This window comes from Ictalurus punctatus, chromosome 12 (genome assembly GCF_001660625.3).
Source record: "Ictalurus punctatus breed USDA103 chromosome 12, Coco_2.0, whole genome shotgun sequence".
NCBI classification, from domain to species: domain Eukaryota; kingdom Metazoa; phylum Chordata; class Actinopteri; order Siluriformes; family Ictaluridae; genus Ictalurus; species Ictalurus punctatus.
Window position 1 is genome coordinate 23,919,269 of NC_030427.2, and position 22,830 is coordinate 23,942,098.

The following is a 22,830-nucleotide window of genomic DNA, read 5'->3' on the forward strand; positions in this document are numbered from 1 at the left end:
ACTCCTCTGTTGCACTCTATTTTCTCCTGTTTTTCTTCAAAGCACTTCTGCTATGAGTTTTAGATCATTAAAACAAACCTTGTTACAATCTCAGATCCAGTACTTCCACTAAATTACTGCAGTTATAGATTTTTCAATTGTATTGCAAACGTATGCGTAAGTATGCCAATGACACACAGTGCTAATTGTGGCCTGTTGAAAACCAAGAGCTGGTGATTAATGAAAGTGCAGGTAATAGTACAGAAATAAGGATAAATCTTCTCAGAAATCAAGATAAATAATGTTATGTTCAGTGGAATATGTTTTGTATATTTTTATTTTTAATTTTTTGGATAATCTTTTCTAATAATTATAAATTGTTTTTCTTTTGAATTTTGTCGGTTTCAAGGTCACATTAAAAATGGGGGAAATGTCTTTTATTTTTATTTATCTTGTTTTCTGTCTTGACATCACAAAAACGTGCAATTTCAATATGAGAATTTTTTTATTTATTTATTTTTTTTTTACTTAATTTTTCCGCATTGTATTAGTTGTAACATTTGGGAGATGCCAGGACACAGAGCCATTATTTGTAAATTTATAATCAAAGTATACTCAGAGTCCATGGTCAAGTGACTATGCTGTACTGTATACTGCAGCTCAATCCTGACTTTTCCGTTAAACAAGATGAAGGAAGGAAGGAAGGGAAGGAAAGTAAAACGAATTACAAGGGTCATGGCAGGAAACATAAACAATGTCTAAATAAGATCTGTGGAATGCCAAAAAGGTGAACAACTAGGAGGGACGGTTTTTATAACTGATGAAATGAAAACTGCTCTTAATATTAGAGCCTCCTGTAACTCATTCAGCTCATCAAACTGTACTGCATGCACTTGGCACCAAATGTGATCTTGTCAGCTGTAGGGACAAAGGATGTGGGAAATTTATTGTCTTTGAAAAGCGCTTCTCATTAAAGAAACAAAGGCGACACTGTCTGCTTTCACGGCGTCAGATGTTAATTACCAGGCAATGCAGGAATGGATGGGGATACAGGCGGGGTTGTCTCTAACTCTGCCTGGATCCATATCAACACGCTGTCTGCTTTCATCTCATCAGCTGTCCCCTCTCGTTCCTTATCTGCACTTATCTCACAGACCCGGGAGCTTAAAACACAATAGCAGACTAAAACTGAGGTGTGTGTGTGTGTGTGTGTGTGTGTGTGTGTGTGTGTGTGTGTGTGTGTGTGTGTGTGTGTGATGTCTTTCAGGGAGCCATTGGACCTAAGGGTGACAAGGTAAGACTCCGGCTCAGTGGGCTGAGGAGGGGTTTTGGAGGTCCTCCAAACCAAAAAAACAGCTTGTGTGTGTGTGTTGTCTTCATCTGTGTTTGTGTATGAGGGTGCATAAGAGTTGTACGTACCATCTAGAGGGAATTGATTATGTGACCAGTGATGCATCTACACTAGAGACAGGACTAGAGACATTAAAAGCAGCACAACGATCAGGAATGAGGTTATTAATAAGATGTCAGCTGTGAGAAGCTGTGAACTGTTCTGAAAATGAAATGAAAGTGCTTTACACTTTAATGTTCTCCAGTATATCCCAGTCAACATGGTTAAGACATGATTGCAAAACTAGGGACGCAGCGATATTGATCCTGGTATCGGTCTGGTACTCTGTTCATTTGATCGTAAAAAAAATGTTCCGATACCAACATCTGACATCACTTGATACTATGTGTAATAAGTCTAGTGTACGTTGTCAAGCTAACGAACAGACGACACTATGATAGTGATCTCGAAGTCTCTTACAATTAGTGATCAAAGCAAAGCGGACCGTTAACTGTGCTCAAGAGGAGGCACTACAGCACCTTCAGTACAATATGAGTAACCTGTTAAAACATTTTTTGACGTGTAACTAGAGCACGCATACAGATCAGCATCAGTGAGATTGATCATTTAATATGATGACAAGTAAGTAGGGTTGTCACGATACCATGAACAAATCGTATGATACTATATCAGCCGAAGTATCACGATACCACTCGATATTATGTTAATTCGTAATTCAAATCCCCAAAATGAACCAAATTTATAGAAATAAACAGATATAAATGAAAGCAGACAAACTGAATTTTCCTCTGAACACCAAGAATGACAGTGAATAACTAGCTATTGAAAAAAACTCATGAACAATCATACAGTGATACAGTTGGCAAGGAACAAATTCAATGTGCCACATATTTCATCTATTGTTCCATAGAGCTGTGAAATCATGCAAATAGAAATTGTCCTTGGAGTACTAAGAATGATCACAACATTAGGAATAAACAACTGAATTTAGAAACAAACTCCAAAAAAATTAATCATAAAATTGGGAAAGTTAGCTCGATTACTATAAAACATGGCTAATTTTAGTATTTACACCCAGAGTTAGCATAACGTGCACTCGCTTCGGCTAATTATAGTATTTATGCATAGCGGTTAGCATAGCATTAACTCGCTTACTAGCAAACAGGAAAGATTTAGGTAAAGAATTTAGGTTAAATGAAGTGTCACTAATCTTTGTGTATTCTGCAAAAGCAGTGAGATGTTACGTTTTAACGAAAATCGCATTAACTGCTGCACATAAAACATTACTTACCGTTTAAAAAAAAAAAAATACAGCGGCATCGGCAGTATTTTGAAGCTTTACTATCGCAATCCTGCAAGTACGTGCGCACACAGCGATTTGTGAGCCTGTTCAGAAAAACTGTCACACGTGAGTGCACTTCAATACAGCGAGCACTGAGACATCTTTGGTTCCTTTCGCTAAGGTGTACACTTCTCTCATGAGGCAAGGTGCAATTAATGCACTCAATTTTAATGAGCAAGCTCTCTGATACTGCTGTGCATTCAGTATCTCTATTCACGGTACTGTTTGAACGCTATAACATCTTAAACATACAACTCAGCGCAGAGTTGATTGCTGACAGTGCAATGCCGCAACTAACATAAACAGCTAAATAAAATGTACCATGTTGCCCATGCTTGTTTAATACTATGTAGGTTATTCATTTCAGTATCAGATTCAGTATTGGGATTTTGTTATGACTACCAAAAAAAGACGTACACCTCCTCATAGGCAGTCTGAAAAAAAATGGCATTGATGCATCACTATGCAAAACTATTAATTGGTAAATGTAATAGAATGCTGTGTCATACCTATTGAGTACCATGACCCAGTCCTGCCACAGAATCTTTTGTGTTGCTGTCTGTATATCATAGCTGTGTATAATGGTTCTGCTCATATCTCGTAACACCACACTCATCTGGAAGGCACTGTACACAGGAAGACAGCACTGTGTGTTATGTGTTTCATAGGGAGAACCAGGAGACTGCAACTGTGCGTCTAATACGATTCAACAAGCTGGAAGACCTGTGAGTACTGTCACATAATTTTTAATACATCTGATTATGTGAATATTTAAACTTAGTTAACTTACAGTACAAATGCTTTATCTCACTGACCCAGGCGTTCTTTTCATTTTATATCAGTATAGCTGCTCTCAACTACAGAATTATCGACACCCCCCCAAAAAATATATATATATATATATATATATATATATATATATATATATATATATATATATATATATATATATATATATACTGAGAGTGCTGTTATAGTAAAGTACTTAAGGACAGGATGGTGTGATGTGTTATCATATCAAAAAGGATTATTTTCCAATAACAGCACATCACAAGGTGGTTTATTTGTTCTTATACCACAACAGTTTAGAAGCAGATACAGCTTTATTGGCCAAGTGCGCTTGCACACACAAGGAATTTGTTTCAGCTTTACAGCTTTATCTCTGACCAATCCCTCCAGGATTTTTGGATTTTATGGATTTTACAGAAATTAACGCAAAAATAAGTAATATTCAGAGGAGCGTGCAATTTTTCAAAATTACTGCAGATTTTCCACAGATTTTGGCCAGGACTCATCATGTAGCACCATCACAACACGCATTCAGCCAAACCTCTCTTCGATTCAAGTGCGTCGAACATGAGTACAGCTAAAAGGTCTCATTCACCCACAAATATAAACCGCGAAAAACCGTGCAAAACAATTTTGTGCAATTGCAATTTTGCCAATTCAAGTATTTTTACGCAAAAAAAAAAAAAAATACAAAAAGCTCTGCAAGCTGCATCAGTAATTTTTTTTTTTTTTTTAAGCGGCACTAATCACAAAAAAAATCTGTTAAATCCTGTATGGACTGTTAGAAAGTGTCAACTCTAAGGACTCCTTCTTACAGTTATTTTTACCATATCAAGAATTACATGTGTGTTTGTTTCTTTGTTTGTTTGTTTTTATGTGGCGCATCTGCAGTACTATGTAAATACTAGTAATTGTAAATTTCTATGTAATTAGTTACTTTAGAAATGATAACCTATTACAATGAGCTCACTTATATAAACCTTGCAGTCAGCACTGTTGTCAGAGATGCTGTTATAGAGAATTCTTCAATACCTTCTGACCAATCAGAGTAAAGCATCCAAAAGCACTGTGGTATAATATAAAGTAAATACGGTATTGTTCCTCTACGACAAAAATGTTGTATTGTTCTGGCTGTTGTTATTGTTGGTGTTGTTTTCCACTTGTGTCCCTGAAAAATCACTCTGTTAGCTGAACAAATCTACATTTTGCAACCGCCATCTGAGGCTTTGGATATAAAACCTATTGAATATCGGTGGTCTGAATTAAAGAGGGGAGTCCGCATGCATAAATCTAAGAATATTAATATGCCTAAAATATTCCACATGGTGGAGTGGACTAAGATCCCATTTTGTGTCTCCAGCTTTGTTATACAGGAAGTGAGTCAGTGTTGTTTTTATTAAGGGAGGCTAAAACAAATATTTATTTGAAATGATTGGGGGTGCCAATCATTTCAAAATGCACAGCTTGTGAAAACATTTTGTGTTCAAATACAACTTTCCCCATATAAAGGTATAATACAGTATCCCCATAATACAAAGCATAATATGTAACTCGTTTTTTACTTTTGTTTGTTTTCCTGAAGGGTGCCAATAATTTTGGAGTTGACTGTATACAATCTTTTTTAAAAAGTGCATAAAATGTTTTCACGTGCACCCGAATGGCACGTGTGTGTGCTTGAGTTGTACGTCCAAATAAGATATTGATCAAGGTCACCTTGATGTCATGTGACTTGGAATTCCATTACTTTTGTTTTGCAGGGTGTCCCTGGTGGTGGTGGCCCAGTCCCGTTTCAGCCTGGTCCTCAGGTCTGACTGTCTGTCCCCTCAGTTCTTCAGTCTTCAGCTAACAAATGCACTGATGAAGCTCAGCGCTAACTATTTGCAATGCTATTTTTTCAGTAACAAATGCAAAATTTTGTCTTTGATAAACAGTCTAACACATGATAAATACATACATACTGCATGTATACATATACAAGAATACATTATTTACACTGAGACAAATATGTACATATCTTAATATTTGTTGTGCACCACTTATTTGCTTGATTTGAAGAAAAGTTTTTTTTTTTTTTTTTTTTTTTTAAACACAAACAAATAGAATAAAATTGCAAACACCATCCAGATTTAACAACTACTCCAGTTTAGACACAAGGGTGAAAAATGAAGCAGGTGTTGAGGTAACCAAGACAGCATAATGAACAGGTAGGGGATCTGGAGCACATGAAATGGTACTGCACACTTGGGAACATATGGTGCCGTCACTTCCAGTCTGGTATGGTGACCCCATAGAGACTGCCAGAGGGGCAGTAGTGTTAGGGATTGGAACAGTGGATACAGTGGGCCTGCATCCAGGAGTAGCGGTCTCAGGGACTGAGTCTGTGGGGGCAGGAGGAGTCAAACCAGAGAATAAGCCAGGTTCTTGAGTGGGTCCTGAGACAAGGACAGGACCAAGGACTGAGTAGAGACTGGAACAGGATTGGGGGTTAAGATTGGAGGACTCATGGACTGCATCTGTCTGGGCTGGAGGAGGCCATTGTTCAGAACAGAGCCTGAGACCAGTAATGATACTGGATTATGGGCCAGAACTGGTACTTAAGTCAACTGGAGATTGGAGCAATCACAAATATGGGAATAGGACAGTGTTAAAAGAACACACTGGGATATTTGGGCTTGGGACAGCGGGGAATTTAGGTTTAGGGATGGGGCTGGCAGGACTATGGGTTGAATATCTGTTGCAGACAAAGCTCTATCTCTGTCCTCACCTATGGACATGAGCTGTGGGTGGTGACCAAAAGAATAAGGTCACAAGTATGGGTGGTAGAGATAAAGTTCCTCCACAGGGTTGCTGGGATTACTCTCCCTGATAGTTTGAGCAGTTCCTCCAAGTTGAGAGGAGTCAGTTGAGGTGGTTTGGGCACCTTGCAAGGATGCCCCCTGGTCCATTAGAGCTGTATCAGACATGTCTCACTGGAAGGAGACTCCAGGATAGACCCAATACCTGCTGGAGAGATGATGGCTATCTCACAGTTGGCCTGGGAACATCTGGTGATCCCCCAGGAGGAGTTCAAATCTGTGGTCAGGGATAAAAAAATCTGGGCTGACCGTCTCGGCTTGCTTCCAGAGTGACTCCCATCAGGAAGTGCTGAATGAAAATAAATGAATGAATAGAAGGCAGCCCAGTGGTTGCCACATCAGGAGTATGAATTCTAACAACTGATGAAATAAGAATATCTCTGAATATCTTGTGTAAATCATACACCTGCTCATCTGATGTGCTTTCTGTGCTTTATCAGGGGCCTCCAGGACCTCCAGGCCCCCCAGGACCTCCAGGGCCCCAAGGATTTACAGGGTTCCCAGGCCCACAGGTAAGTGCTTAACAGTTTGGTTTAGGATCTCCCTTGCAAAACATTGGTCTTTGGTATGGGATTCAAACCTTTGTTTCTTTGAGCTTCTATGTCCTCCATGTCTCTCTGTGTCTTGCATTGTCTTAGTATGTGGCTTTTTTTTATGGGAAAGGTGGCCTGCATGGGAAGATGTGGCTAAAGCTGAAAAAAATATTCCACATTATCTATACCATTTCTGTAATTAACGTAGTACAATATAAACCACTGTTATATAAACTAAACAAATAAAAATGTAAACATAAATGCAATAATACTTAATTAAAGTATAATTAAGTACTCAACAGTCTAAAACAGCTTATTATGTAATGTAGCTTTTAATGTAGCTGCTTTTGTTAACGCTGCTGAATTAATCCTTAAAGTCGTGTTAAACTGCCCTGCCTATATGTTCAAGTTGCACTAACACTTGGAAGGGGGCCTGGGAATGTTGCCTATAATATATTTTAAAATATAAAGTACATGTGAAAGTAAAACATGAAGTAACTGTATTTTTAATATGAAATTAATAGTTTGAATAAAAATTATGTTTTAAAGTAATATTGATCAAATTAAAAGTAATGTTTTAGTTGGTAATTTTGTTTTCTTTTTTAAAAACCATGCCAAGCTCACTGTGAAGTTCTGGAGTACGGTTCTCTCGTTGAGGTGCCCCTTTACAGTCTCTGGTCAATAACAATAATATTTGCTTGTAAGTTTGAATTTGAATTTCACCAAAGGTAGTATTTTTTTTGTGTCATTTTATGGCTTCCTTTTAAAAACAGCTTATTAACTTAATTGGACTTTGGGAAACATAGTGTCTCAGCGAGGCTTCACTGTGGGCAAAGCTTGGTCTTTAACCTGGTGTTGTGTTGATTTCCCAAGCCTGAACGAGAAGATCTAAAACTAAAAGCAAGTCAAAATACAAGCTAAACCTAAACGTAGACTACACGTTGGAACACAAACCAGGTCCCGGATCTTTTGGCTACTTTTTCCATACCACGCTGGAGAAGGAAGTGTCCAGAGCCTGGCTGAAGGCTAAATTCAACCTCAGTTCCTTTTTGCAGGGTCTCCCTGGCAATGATGGCTTACCAGGGAAACCGGGTCCGCCCGGCCAAGCAGTGAGTAACTGAATAGTGGGAGGAGCTAATGGAGTACTTTGTGATTGGTTCACATAAATTCTCAAGAATCTGGTTGGTTGACATCTGCCTTGGGTTCCATTCTGGTTTTATCACACCCTTATGCACTTCCTCTCACAGTTTGGAAGTTCTTATTGACTATTAGCACAAAAACAAAAGGGCGTAGTGTGGAGCAATTTTTTTTAGTTGAGAACGTCATCCTATTTACTTTAAATATGAACCAGTTGCTAGTTTGCTACTATGTTGTCTTGAAAAGTTACAAGTCAATTATAGATGTGTTTGCTTACAGAAAACCAGATTTAAACAGGTACCAAATCAACTGTTATATTTTTGTTAAAGATTAAGTATTTCATTAGTTTTATATTTATAAACACCTTAATCCACCCTTAAAGATAATTGCATCAAGTTGCAATGCTTTCTGGGCAAGTACCACTCCTAGAGTCTACACTCTTGTTGACTCAGTCTCTTGAGATAATAATTCAAACATTCGCGGTAATAAAGTATTTAAACACTTCTTAAGCTGAAGACGTAGATTTCCCCATTATGAAGTGGCAAGGGGAAGTCAATGTGGGTGTGTTAAAAATTGAAACACAGGGTTGCATTGGAACTGGAGCAGGCTGGGCTTTATACGAGCTATTAGTGGGATTAATGATGTGGAGAGACGGAGTTCACTAGTGCAGTATCTTGAGGACAATAACAACACACCGTATTTTTTTATGGTTTTGAAAAGAAACTGGTAAGCACTTGCAAGCATTTTAGCTCAGCGTAACTTGAGCAGTCTCATTTGTGCCATGTTCATTATGAAGACCAATGCTGGCATTGTCCTTTCAGCATTAACTCCATTTTGTAAATTTTTTTTGATGGTAAGTAGTAGCTTTGTGTTGAGTTGCAGGGAGGGTGGCTATTCAGATAACTGATGTGCAGTGAAGAGGTATTAGATCTCATTTATTGCAGCACTTTGTGTCCAGAGTTTGTGTACCTTTTTTCAGCATTTTTTTTTTTTCTTTTGCTGGCCAGAGGCCTGTGCAGATCTCCCAACTTCATGTCTCCTATTTTCCATAAAAAAATTGTCCAGGTTTCAAAAATCCAGTCTCAGTCCTGCTCCATTTCTAAAATCACCAGATTCTAACCAGCAGTTCGTCTTAACAGCCAAACGACATCAGTGTCCGGGCTCTTAATAGTAAAATACCTTATTAATTCAACCACCACAGAGGAGCCGAAACCAAAACTTGTTAAAACATGAGTTTGTCTACTATGAATTCAGTTTTTAAAAAAATCACTTTGAAAGAAAAAAAACTTTACTAAAAACATAAATAGCCATTTAAAGATAAAACAGGTAGAATAGCTTGCATATGTATAGTAACCATACAGAATTATGACATCTTTATGAGATTTTCTAATTACACACAGTTATAATTAAAAGTTAGTGCAATTTGCTTCAGAACTACAAATTATAACCCTGGTGATTACAGCAGTTCACACAGAACAAGTTGGCAAGATAGATATCACAGAGAGCAAAGTTTGCAAAACGCCCATTTTAAAAGCACTTTGGAGATCACACTGCAGAGATGGTTTCAGTGTTTCAGACCACCCAGAAGTGACAGGAGAAATATGAACTTCACATCTGCTTAGTGACTGCAGACACCTGCTCTATTAACACCCATAGGCTTGCACTGCCAAATTCTGGCAGGGTCTGTACCAGTGAAGGCTGTAGGTTAAAAGCTACAATAATTGATGCTCTTTTATATAACACTCATTAAAGGAAAATCACAGCAGCGTTCTGTATGTTACACAGTGTTTTAGAGCCTTTTTTTCCGAAATGATTGCTACCACAGTAAATTATAGTGCCAAACGGACTTCACATAGGCTTCCGCTGACATACAGCCGCATTCAATTCTGCTTGCAAAATAGCCTTGTACTATTGCAGGCATGAAAGCAGTCCAGTGACTGCACATCCTCTGGCTTATTGTGAATGAGGATTTTGCTATATTCAATGAAATTCATTACTATAAAATCATTTTATTATTTTATAAGATTCTATCTGTGTAAAACTGATAGAAAGCCAGATAAAACCTTAGAATAATACTGATGATCTTGGTCATTAAAAGGCCTTAGTTACCTATGTTTCAATAGACCTGAAAGAAAGAAGGTGATTTAGTTCAACAGAAGTGAATAGAAAAAAAATTTACTCTGCAAAACATTTTAATAATACTCTCAGAAAAATAGGGTACCAAACTGTATCTCTGCTTCTCACAGCAAGGATAGTATCCTGTGGATTCATTAAGTCGTGTGTACAATTAAATGTCCGTGCACAATATAAAATGAAATTGATAAAATGATGATGAAATGAAAACTAATAGGATGTGCTGGATCAAGTGCTATTTTATAAGCTGCTGAATGATATGCATGGACACAATATTGTTAAATTAAACCAAACTTACAGTCATTAGTGTGATAATTACAGTATGACTCATAGTAGATTCTAGCTTAAATCACGTTCCCTTTTAAACAAATACAAAGTAGATGTATTGCACATGTAAAAGACATCTTTTGATTGATTTACTTTTTTTGTAAGTAACAAGTATGTGGCAGTTTTCTGTGTGAAGCGTAGTCCATAGAATTACATGCAGGTCTGTATTTTTGAGGTTTTACTAGAAAATGGGAAACAATAGTACTACATTAGAGTGGTATATCCAAGCTTCTAAAGGCAATTTTATCATTATTAATAATATTTTTTTGGGTGGTAGTAGTGGTACTAGTAGTAACTTTACTAATATTTCACAAAAAGCAATGGCTTTAAAACACTGAAAGTGCAACAAATTATGGGGTAAAACGTTTTGTTTGTGTTAATATGACAATATATATTAGTATTAGTATATACACAACACATATACAGATGTGTGTTGTGGTCTCTTTGGCCATTTGAATGTGGTGTTCTTGGAAATCACAGCAGGCAGATGTATGACCTCCTGTAGTGCTGTGTGTGTTATGAAACAATGGTTTCTAATGTTTAAACCCTGATTAATTATATATTAAAATTATAATCATATAAGTTATCTGAATGATAAACAATCTAAATGATGCTAAAATAAATAACTCCTGCTATATGAAGTGCAGTCCAAATGATACTGAACATTAAATCGTTTGGAGTAAATCTTCATAAAGATTCATAACGAAATTATGTTATGGTCCACTGACAGTTTGGGTTGCACTTAATATAAATGGAGAAATTATGTATATTGAAATCTTCCTGAATATTTTTTTTTTTCTGACTCCATTTTCCAGATTCCAGTAGATACTTCCAATAACAAAAAGGTTAGTATCAGTGTAAGAACATTTTCATCTTTAAGAAATTCTTCATGTTTGTAAACCAGTGCCTGTGCCCACAAGCATTCTCTACACCGACATAAGTTCAGCCTTCAGTCTGTCCATCACGCCCACACTTTCTCTTCATATTCTGCGTTGATGTAACACTTCACTTCACACTGAGACTCAGTGAGCTGAAAGAGCTGAACGTTTACAGTTTTGTCTATTGTAGTGTCTATTGTAGAGCTCAGATCAACCCTGTGAAATTTTGAACTGCAAACTGATCTAAGATATGGACATTCCTTTTATTCAGAAATGTATGAAATGCTAAAAACACAGAGCACACACAGAGTGGATGTTGCTTCTGTACTGATGTCAGCAGATATGCGCTTTGATTTAGAATAAATAAAATCAGATGAGAATACAGCTAAGTAAATATAGAAGATGGTGTTGCAAGGTTGTTAATATGATAATATGTATCAGTATACAGTAGATTATATAAGGAATAATAATAAATAAAAAAAGAGTATCACTTTCCTATGACGGTACACCCCAAAGAGTTTTATTCCTCTTATATATAGTGATTGGCTAATGATAATTATTTATAACATGTGCGTAACCACCCATTCTTTGGAGGGTCGTGCCCCCCCCCAATGTTGAAGAAATACCAATCTGTCCCCCCCAATATACAGTACAAAATATTTTCCATATGTCCCCCTTTAATGAAGCCTGCCAACTGATCTGTCTTTTCTTCATCTATTCTATTTATTTATGTCTATTGCTTTTTAATATATTTCCATTTGTTAAGGAAAATAGGTGTGCCCCCCCAATTGCCCATACTCAACGCAAGTTTGTTGATAAATTTTAGCAGCTCGGTCTGTAATAAATGGAGACAGCAGCCAAGCGTAGAAAAGTGCAGCAGAACATACAAGCTTTTTTCAGACAGTATGTAACTAGATACCTAAATAGTAGGTAACCTTAGCTTAGTATAGAAGGCATCATACCATGGCTTGGTTTGTTCTTAAGAACGTCAATTAACTTTTTATATTTGTACACCCACGAAGTAGGCTAGGCTAACATCAGGGTCCAGTTTTTGACCATTAACGTTAGTCACTTGCACATCCTCCCGCCGAGTTCGTTGTGAACCCTCACGTTGTGACAGACTGTTATAAATGCGAGTGAAAGTGAGGAAAGTTGCACAGCATTTCGGTCCTTTACACTACATTAGGACGAAGGACAACTAAGTGATTTTACAAATATAAGGCTCAGCATAATGCTGAGGTGTGCTAGTTTGGCAACGAGAGATATGGAACTAACGTCTGAGTTGTGGCCACATTGTAGTTCTCCATTCAGAACTAGTTATGGCAGTTTGTCTTTCGAATTAAGAAAATAAAACTCCAGTACAATTTACATAGCTAACATTTCAGTTTACCACTATATATTGTTGTACACTTTGTTCACTAATTATATAGCAAGCTAAACAGCATGATGACATTAACATAATAAATGACACCAGTTACACAAACAGAATATTCAGTTTATCAAATTAAAATGATCATCTAAGTCAGTCATTGCTCTTCTGGGAAAATAATGGTACCTGGTCACAATGCAGGCAGCACAGCATTGCCTGGAAGCATCAGTGGGGAAATTGTATTTACAACATATATAGTGTTGAATTTAGTTTCATAGGTAACCATCCTTTCTGAGTTTGTTTAAAAGTCGTGATTGCGTGTTTAAATGTTAGTGTGTGTGGTTTGCCGGCACACATCTTAGCTTGCCTCTACTTGGTGAGGTAGTTTTCATGGTAAGTTATGGCGCAGAGAATACATCTGCCCACAGGACGTCCACAGCACCCTACAATTTCTCCATGCTGTGGGAGCTTCTATCACTCAGAAATCACGTGAATTCAAACAGCAGCTGTAATCTTAAAACTATGCTCTAAATATGCGAATTTTCAGTATCAAACTTTGGATGTTGGGGGCCCCCCATCAATATCCATACCATGGCCCTTGATTTATAAGAACACATCTTTTTTTTGTTCATGTTTAGATTATATATAGCTTCAACCATACACGTCCCAGTGAATGAGCTGTTACTATAGAAATGATAACATACTGTATTAGCACTTTAAAATAAACTATCAGTTAAATTACAGTCTGAACAACTGTCACAGCCATGCTGTTATGGAAAATTAATCAACATATTCTGAGCAAACAGATTTGAAAATTCAGCAACACTGTGATATAAGTAATATATCAAAAATTTGTCACTTTTTTTTTTAAAGATTGAATAGTTCAGCACTTTAGTGGCTTAATTGCATTTTACTCTCAGGAGGCAGAAACTTGAGTGACCAAAAGTAATTATTCATCTCATGTCATGGGGTCACTGGTCACTCATGCATTGCCGCCAATAATGTTTGCACATCTTAAACTTCAACTCGATCCATTCGTCATGCTCTGCAGTACTACTGATTCTTTTGGTCTCAAAGCTAATATATGGGTGCATTTTATTTGGTTTCTGTTCATGCTTGCTGAACTGTGTAATGAATAAAATACTCCCTTGGGCGTGCCTCAGTGCCACACTAGACACTTTTTCTCACAACTACCTCTATATGCTGTATGTTGTTTTCTAAAAGAAAGCAGTGTGAGTACATTTCAGTAGCTGTATGTCTGTCATGCATGTGCTCTGCCATAGATGGACTGTGGCGACTGTACCAAAGGCCTGCCAGGCGTGCCCGGTGTACCTGACACTAAGCCTGAGAAGAGAGACATTGGCAAGCCTGGTGTTATTTCTTTAGATGGATGTGAGAAGGTGAGTGGGTTTTTTTACTGAACTTTATCACTGCTCTAACACTAAATGTACTTTTTCCTTAGGCCAGCTCTATTATCTTCATGTAATTATAACTGTAAGTCTGTATTTTAAAATACCCAATATAGATTATCTTTACAGATTATTGGCACTATATGCAAATCCTCTGGAAGGCATGTGTGTAGTGCATGAGGAATGTACGCTTTGTAATATGATGTGGAATGTTTAAAAGGTTTTTAATGTACACTCGGTTTCATTTTGGAAAAATCATTGTAGCACTGTTTCACTTTTAGTCCCTTTTTTGTCCTAAAAAGAATGTATGGGTTAACTTTCTTTTTGTTATTATACTTGAAAAGGTGCAATATCCTGCATAATCATGACCACAGATCGTGCAAATACTGATATGAAGCTTCTTATTTGGCAACCAAGTAAACATTCAAATTAGCTTCTAGTCACATAGCCCTTGATGTACTGTTGTGCAGGTTGATTTTATTTATGGATGCATACAAATGAGCTTGTAATGCAATCCCTGGTTATTTTTTTTCAGTGTCTTGAGAGGCTGCAAGAAGAGGAACCACAGAGGCCTGTGAGTGTACCTAAAGCAGTCTAGACACTATCTTTAAACACATCTTCTTTCATCATGCAAAGCATTGCTTGCTTCAGTGCCTTCACTATTTCATTTCAGCATAATGTAGTGCCCTGTGTCTGTTTAATCTATCTTAGAATCCCAACAACGGCCCTTGCCCAGGTGTGCCAGGGTCACCAGGCATCCCAGGTCAACCTGGGATTAAAGGAGATCCGGTAAGAGAATGGCCACTTTGCTTGTCCACTTTTTTTTTTGCAGGACAGAGGGTTTTTATTATCAGTATATTTTACAGATTATTTAATAATACAGCTTACTGCTAGTGTTTTCTTATTGGTGCATCTCATAGGTGCAGAGGTCCATTCCTGGAGATTTAGCCTCTGTTCCAAATGCTAGACTGAAAGTCTAATTAGTGCTCTCACTAGAACATCTGCCATTTTGAAAAACATCCTAAACACTATTGTTCTGCACTGTAAAAATTCTGGGTTATTTACAGTTGTTGGGTTGAGTGGGTTGGATAATTTTATTAGGTAGTTAATACATTGTAATGGCTGACTTGCCATTTGAGCCCAGCAGCTGATTTAATTCTTCAACTAGAACGTGATAACAATCCAAAATTTGGTTCAGTTTTGCAGTTTTACTTCAGTGTCACTGGATAGAACACACAGACCCAGTGAATTCTTGACTGACAGGCGAGAGGCACCCATTGACCTTCAGTAGCACATATTTACAGTAATGACCCAAATTAGGTTAAATTTAACCCATCATGTATTAGAGCAGAAGTAGTGCTGATGTACTAAACTGTTTATAGCTGTTTTCACATATAAATTGGTATCATTCTACTTAAAGAAAAAAAAAATCCAGCATGTTATTTATTAAACTTGCATATGAGCCTAAACATACATTAAAGAAGCTTCAATCATGCACAAGAAAAATGCAGTTTAATTATTACACATTTTTATATAAAGTACTCTATTACTTTAATTACTCTATTCTTTTTATTATTATTAATGTACTTAAGTCTTTGTTACTGAACACTTGGTACATATGTAACTGTGGTCAGTTGAACACTGGATAAGTGTTAAAGGCAGTGACTATCACCTGGATACCTTCTACTTCACACACATATCAGAGTGACTGCATCACGTAGTATTTCATATAAATGCTGTTGTCATATAGCCAACATTGCCTAGGTCAGCGCTGGTCCCAAATAAAAGAGAACCCTGGAGTTCATCAGGTGTTCATAAAACCACAGTTAGTTCATCCCTGCTAACTCTCATGGTTGGTGAGAAACTGACCGACCTTAGGTCTGAAAGACATGGGAAGGTACTCATGCCCATTGCCTGAGGACTCCAGGACAAGATATTGGGGGTGCATGGTGGAAAAAGTTCCCTTGCTTCCTTCTGACAACTTTGAATCCATTAACAGGCACACCAACAGTAACACCAAGACACCATCAATGGTTTTGTGATGTTCTGTAATGGCCACCACATACACCTTTGATGTAGCCTGGGATGTTACACTGTCTAGCAGTCCCGGCATAAAGGCCAGAACTGGAAAGTGCACTGGCTGTTAGAGTACATACCATTCACAGAACAGTTTCTACCAGAGAGTACTAAGATCTCTTGAGTTCAGGAGTGTCTTGAACTGCTGGGTCACAGTCGTCTACCTGCTTTTCACTCCAAGCAGGCAAACCCACAGGCACGGGTAATTTGGCAGAGAGTGTCAAATCATTCCATCCGTTTGGGACAACAGATGTATTCCGGTAGGATGCTGCCAAGGCATTCCATCTACTAGTGAGAGCAGCACTGAAAACCAAGGCCTTGTGGGTCACTTTGAGGCTACAAACAGGACTACTCTGTGGACTACTCTACTACTACAGTACTGTGGTATCAGTGGTCTGATTGCTGAATTTTGTTTAATGTGGGCAGAATCCATGGAAGAATCAGTGTCCTTCTTCTGGAGTAGGAAATAAGTTGAGTAGAACCCTTGTTCTGAGTCATGGGGTATAATCTGTTGATCATGCCTTTGTCCAAGAGGGCACAAACTTCTTGGAGCAGAGTGGCAAGCTTGAGGGTGTCATGTGGCCAAATCATTTGGTTGTGCTGGTTTCTAGTTTCTGATTCATCTGGCCACAGGCTCAAAGACCAACCCACACATATGGCACATATGGGTTGAATTGCGTGTGTCCGGCAGCGCAGACTGTGCCATTCACACTTGGCACTGACCATAAACCAGTTTGGCAGAAAGCAGCCCTGCATCCTGGCCTTAGTTTCCCACTGCCAGGAGTAAGGTTTCAATCCGCTCCTTCACAGAGGGGTCAAAACCTGCCGCTCAGAGTGATTGTTCCTATACAAAATGGCGAATATGAGGCAATGTCATAAGACCTCACCAGAAAGGCAGAATGACAAGCTGCTTGTAATTCAACATTTTAGCTAAGGCATAAAGCATAGAGCCTTGGCACAACATTGTAGAACGTCTAAAACCTCCTACAAGACACTCAATGTAATCTTTACTCTGTAGCACAGTGAAACCCTTTGTGATCGGCACCAACACAAGAGAACATTGGTTGGTATGATCTAGACGTCAGCATGCTTTCCAATCCAGACTGCCGCAATTTTGAGAGTGGCCTTTACGGCCTGTAGCAGGGCGTGAAACCTGGTAGAGGCTAATTTCATTTGAGCCACATCTGATGCGAAGTCGTCTACACACCTTGAAAGAAACTCTGACTCTTGGCTTCCTATTTTGCTTATCAGTTGTTGAGCATGGACATTTACGATAAGCAGGTTGTTTAAGATGCACTTGGGTCAGATTTGAATCAACATCTGTCTTGCAGCCATACACACTGTGTTGGCATTGGCATTGCTGCAGAGTCAGCACAGGGAACATCCAAACCAGGGACTGCTTCTTCATCTAGATGGTGAAGAGTGGAAAGGTACACCAGAGGTGTGGAGGTAATGTGGTGATTCTGCTAACATAGCAAGCTCAACAACAAACATTGGCAGTATATTGAGGGACGCCACTCAACCATGTTCGACTCAGTTAAACACAGGCCCTCTAGTCAGGAGGTTGAGGGGGCTGACAGACTGAGTATTCAAGGTAACTTCCCGTTCTTTTTTAGCTAATCTTCTTTTATGGTGATGTTTTATGTACACTGTCTAAAACAGCCCTGTTTTCTCAGCAGCTCAGACATGTTACAGTGAATACCTCTTAATACCTGAACCTGATCCAGCTACATGTGAATATTAGAGCCAGGCATGTTGGATGTCTTCAGCAAGAGGCTTAGAATCCCTCTTACACTGTATGTAAAATTGTAAACATTGTATCATGTATAACCTTATATAAGCTTCCCTGCGCTGTGTCAATTTCTGTCGTCTAGGGGGACAGGGGTGAAAGGGGTCCCGCTGGTCTTCCTGGAACCCCAGTAAGTCTTTTATTTTGATTTTTAAGTCTTTGACCACAGCAAACTGTGACTCTTTTCTTTCCTTGTTATCTCTGTCTCTCTCCCTCAAAAATATTGACTGTATCTTTGTCTTCGCCATGCTTATCAAAGAGCAGATGGTGGAAATGTGTTTCATTACAGAGCAAAAACGTTCTTGTTTTAGAAGTGGAGCGGACGCTGGAGTGCTCTTCATGCCTCAATTTGGCCATTAACATTTAGTCCCAGTGCACTCTACTTGTTTACGCAGGCCAGTTGGTTTCAGTTTGCCTGTTTTCTACTGGGAAGAATAAAAATAGAGGAAACAGCCATTGTTTTTTGCAGTGAGACCACAGAGCCCTCTTGTGTTTCACTTTAAAAGTGCAATGTACCAAGAAACGAGGAAAGGACACTTGAGTAACGATTATTTAAAGGATGATGGATATGAGATATTCCGGTCTGCCTTATTCATATCAAATTAGATTTAATTATTATTCTTTTTGGTTGCGTGTTATTCTTTAAATGTTCTTAATCATCACTCTTTCTAAACTTCTCTCTGTCTTTAGGGTAATATTGGTTTCCCTGGTCCTCAAGGCCCCCCTGGACTCCCCGTAAGTGAAGTGCACTCTCCACAAAGGCACCAGTACACACCAGTTCCTTCCATTCCTGTGCAACTTTTCTATCCTGCAGTGTTCAGTAATAAAAGTCTCAAAAAAAGGAAAACTGTTGTTTTCATGAACAACATGAAGTTGCGTGGGTTCCTAGCAGACTACTTGTAATCCTTCTCTGAATGTTTTGTATTAGCAGAGATTTGGGATTTGAGACATAAGTGCAGTTTAAGACAGCATGGATTCTGCTTTTATTGTGGCCCACTGTGACGTGTGCTCTGTCTGCACTCTTTCATTTACACCAGTAGACATTGAAATGTTTGAAATTTGCTAGCATGACTTTTCTCTTTTAGCAGAGTAAGGCAAGAAAACAGGACGGTGAAGATTCTTGTTTCCTGAGCTGAAATTTTCTACGGCATTGATATGCAAATTGACGGTGTTGCTTAGCCTCTAGGCGTCTCATCAACAAGCTTTTAGATTACAAGAAAGTGAAACTGTCAAAAACACAGCCGTTGACGGTTTTTCATTTCACCTTCTGCGTTGTGAGGAATAGGTTTGAGTATCGCGTTCAACCTATTGGATCATTTAGATGAATAACCCATAGATCCCCGAAAGAGCTGCACACTTTCCAACTCACTGTGTCCGTCACTTTTTTATAAGCCAGCCTGCATCTTTTTCACCTACGTTAACTTCATTGTCTCTTAGAACAGATGTTGTTTGGAGCTGACTGTAAGCACTTAGGAGCTTCATGTTGAAATGTTTGCACAGGTCCTGGCACAGTAAGCTCTTATCGATAAAACCATTAGCGATATACCTATGCAGGAAGACATTTAATGGATAACACTATCTGATATTTAGCTCAGGTGTACACATGTTTCATTATGAATCTACTATAGCCAATAGGTACATTTTGTCTTCTGTGATAATAAAGGTAATATCTCTGCATCATTTGTTTGTTTACATGGAATACATGGCGGAGGAATCAATAATTCATCTATCCCATTACTAGGTCTCGCTTAGGAAGTAAATAATGAGATGGTGTCAGAATTCAGCGCAGCGCATTAGCACCGAGCCCCGCAGAAATGAGATCTGAATGGCAAGATGCCATTATAATCCTCTCAAATCATGATGCAGAACGCAAAGCTATCTGAGAGAGAGCCGGAAACAGCCTCTTTTAAACTTTGGTTGATGGTCGCATTACTGCAGTGTGTTACCTATATATGTGGTGTTATTTCAACATGGTCTCACAAAAGCAAATTCCCACAAGCCAACTTGTATTAAAGTTATGGTTGAGGAGAAAAGGCTGGGTTAGGTGTTGCAGCTTTTCTTATGACTTCATTCAGATTTCTCGAAATTCTTATTAGAAATCCTTTCGCCCTTTTCACTGCTTTTTTTTCCACAAATTACAGGGTCAGCAAGGTGAGAGAGGACAGCATGGACCTCCTGGACTGAAAGGAGAACAGGTGGGTTTATTTTTAGGGTGTTCTTTTTGAACAAATGTATTGAAGGTTGTCGGTTCCTACATGTGCTATCTAAATAATTCTGTACTGTTCTTCATTTAGATTATCTCATTTTCTTTTCTTTTCTCCAGGGTCCACCTGGAAATCCTGGATACCCAGGAACCATGGGACAACCTGGACTTCCAGTAAGTAGATGTTCTTCCTGACTGTTAGGTGCCCCTAGATGCCATATTATGCTGATATACTGCTGATATACTATATATATATATATATATATATATATATATATATATATATATATATATATATATATATATATATATATATATATACACTGTATTTTTGTTTGTTTTTCCACCCAGTATGTAAGTGATGGGTTTATATTAAATGCTGTTATATTAAATATTGCTGTATGTTAGTTGCATGTTTACCACCCAAACTGTTTGATTTGCTGACTAACACATTCTTACATCTGCCGCTTTAGGGACTTAAAGGAGAACGAGGAAGCCCAGGCACTGCAGGGCAGAAAGGAGAATCAGTAAGAATATTTTTATTCTTATAATTCTTATAATATTTTTAGTCTAATAAGTACTAAATGAAACACATTTGGATGTACAGTGAGGCTGTGGGCCGTAAAACACCACAAAGTTGATTATTTTCTAATAACAGCATTTCCTGAAGTGTTTCACTCATGTTATTCCACAGCAGATTACTTTTATCTATTTATAGGAACATTTAGACTACATTATCATTATCGCACTTATGTTATAGCAGGTATAAACAATAGTTCCACACCAGCCTCTTTTTTTCTCTTTCTTGAAGGAAAAAATGCAGCTTTTTTGTAACCGAGAAACCTAAAAGTGCAAAGTTCTCTGTCCTGAAGACTCCTCCTAACCATTATGTGGAGACTCTGTGCAGTAATTCTAAACATTTTCTTATAGAAAGCTTTACCATATATATATATATATATATATATATATATATATATATATATATATATATATATATATATATATATATATATATATGTATATATATATATGTATATATGTGTGTGTGTGTGTGTGTGTATATGTGCATATGTTTATTTATGTGTGTGTGTGTGTATATGTGTATATGTTTATTAACATAACATCCTTTTTATCAGTTTATTATTTAATCTTCGATTGTATGGAGTGAAGATTATATTACAGTGCAGGCATTTATATACTGTACTGTTATGTATACTGTGAAAATGAATCAACACCAATCAGATTTGGGAATTCAAAAGAGCTGAATAATCTTCACGCAAAAAACACTGAAGTGAAGTTAGTCACTCACCTTTAGTTTGTACCTTCAGGGCCCACCAGGATTTCCAGGTCATCAGGGACCACAAGGCCCTGCTGTAAGAAAACACTCTCGCTACTTGCATGATAACACGTGGCTGTTTATCACCTCTATACAGTGTTATGTACACAGCTCCATGTAAAGATGTTTTTGTGCTTGTAGGGTCCCAAAGGAGAAGTGGGAACGTCAGGACCTATGGGACCAAAGGGAGATCAGGTAAGACTGTATCGCTCAAAAAACTTGTATCAAACAGCTTTTGTCTTAAAAAGATTTGTGATGTCTGCCACATTTTTCTTTATTTAAAAAATTAATTTAAGCTCTAGTTCTTCAAATTGTGTTTTCAGCAATGCAGTTGTATCTATTATTTTGTTTCTTTATAGGGTTTCCCAGGACCACCAGGATTCCCAGGACAACAGGTAGAAATACATTTCTGAGATGGTATTTTTATTGTATTGCTTATCTATGGATCTCCCAGGGACTAACAGCCAGTTGCATGTTTAGGGAACTCCCGGAATCCAGGGAAAAATCGGTCCTGGCGGACCACCAGGACCAAAGGCAGATCCGGCAAGTATCGCTATTAAACTAATTTATCTTAATGGACAATATATAATATGGTGCTGAATCACTAGCACACTTCAGGCACAATTCATAAGGCTTGCTAATTTGCATGATACACTACATTATTTATCATATTATTTATAAATATTTTAATATTAGTATACATATCTCCTAAGCGCACATTTTTGGTAATTATCTTTTTTATCAGGCGATTCTTTATCAGGGAGATCATTTAAAAATAACATTTAAAAATAGCATCATAGTAAACCTTGCTGTCTTCACTGTTTCCTCTCTGTGTAACTTAATCAGTTATTTCTGTTTTCCTAGGGAAGTCCAGGACTTCAGGGTCCACAAGGACCTACAGGCCCTCCGGGATCTCCTGGAGGCCCAGGATTGCAGGTAAGGTGCCAGAATAATCTCTAAAACTGAAGCATATGGAAAGCTGACATGGCAGGCACTGTATTCTTCAGAGAATAGCCAATGTCCTGGGGAAGTATTTAGTAAATATGTACAGCCTATAGTCTCCCTGCCCTGGAGATATCTAACTAAATGTGTTTTGTCGTTAGTTTTCACTTGTTTATGCATGTGTGTGTTTGTTCTCGGCTTTTTATCTGTGCAGGGTGCACCTGGAATGGATGGGCTTGATGGAAAAGATGGAAAACCAGGGTTGAGGGTCAGAATTAAATATTCGCACATTGCTTGTTTCAAACCTGCACTTTTTCTGACAGTTTTATGCAGTTCAAAGCATCTTTTTTGCCTATTTTTTTAGCTTTTACGTTTATGGAAT

General features: G+C 38.0%; 1 protein-coding gene across 4 annotated transcripts in view; it reads left to right on the forward strand.

The window, feature by feature from the left end:
- Nucleotides 1-22,830, forward strand: part of col16a1 (collagen, type XVI, alpha 1) — a 100,830-nt gene that overhangs the window by 67,978 nt on the left and 10,022 nt on the right. For 3 of the 4 annotated variants that reach the window (XM_017481775.3, XM_017481776.3, XM_017481778.3), the window contains 20 exons: nucleotides 1,247-1,273; nucleotides 3,341-3,397; nucleotides 5,219-5,266; nucleotides 6,757-6,828; nucleotides 7,905-7,958; nucleotides 11,262-11,291; nucleotides 13,977-14,093; nucleotides 14,638-14,676; nucleotides 14,814-14,891; nucleotides 18,053-18,097; nucleotides 18,658-18,702; nucleotides 20,109-20,162; nucleotides 20,291-20,344; nucleotides 20,644-20,697; nucleotides 21,499-21,543; nucleotides 21,648-21,701; nucleotides 21,866-21,901; nucleotides 21,987-22,049; nucleotides 22,371-22,442; nucleotides 22,663-22,716. In XM_017481775.3, the coding sequence (XP_017337264.1) occupies nucleotides 1,247-1,273; nucleotides 3,341-3,397; nucleotides 5,219-5,266; nucleotides 6,757-6,828; nucleotides 7,905-7,958; nucleotides 11,262-11,291; nucleotides 13,977-14,093; nucleotides 14,638-14,676; nucleotides 14,814-14,891; nucleotides 18,053-18,097; nucleotides 18,658-18,702; nucleotides 20,109-20,162; nucleotides 20,291-20,344; nucleotides 20,644-20,697; nucleotides 21,499-21,543; nucleotides 21,648-21,701; nucleotides 21,866-21,901; nucleotides 21,987-22,049; nucleotides 22,371-22,442; nucleotides 22,663-22,716 (1,098 nt within the window). The remainder of the gene's footprint in view (nucleotides 1-1,246; nucleotides 1,274-3,340; nucleotides 3,398-5,218; nucleotides 5,267-6,756; nucleotides 6,829-7,904; nucleotides 7,959-11,261; nucleotides 11,292-13,976; nucleotides 14,094-14,637; nucleotides 14,677-14,813; nucleotides 14,892-18,052; nucleotides 18,098-18,657; nucleotides 18,703-20,108; nucleotides 20,163-20,290; nucleotides 20,345-20,643; nucleotides 20,698-21,498; nucleotides 21,544-21,647; nucleotides 21,702-21,865; nucleotides 21,902-21,986; nucleotides 22,050-22,370; nucleotides 22,443-22,662; nucleotides 22,717-22,830) is intronic. The other variant, XM_017481777.3, reaches the window with a different exon arrangement.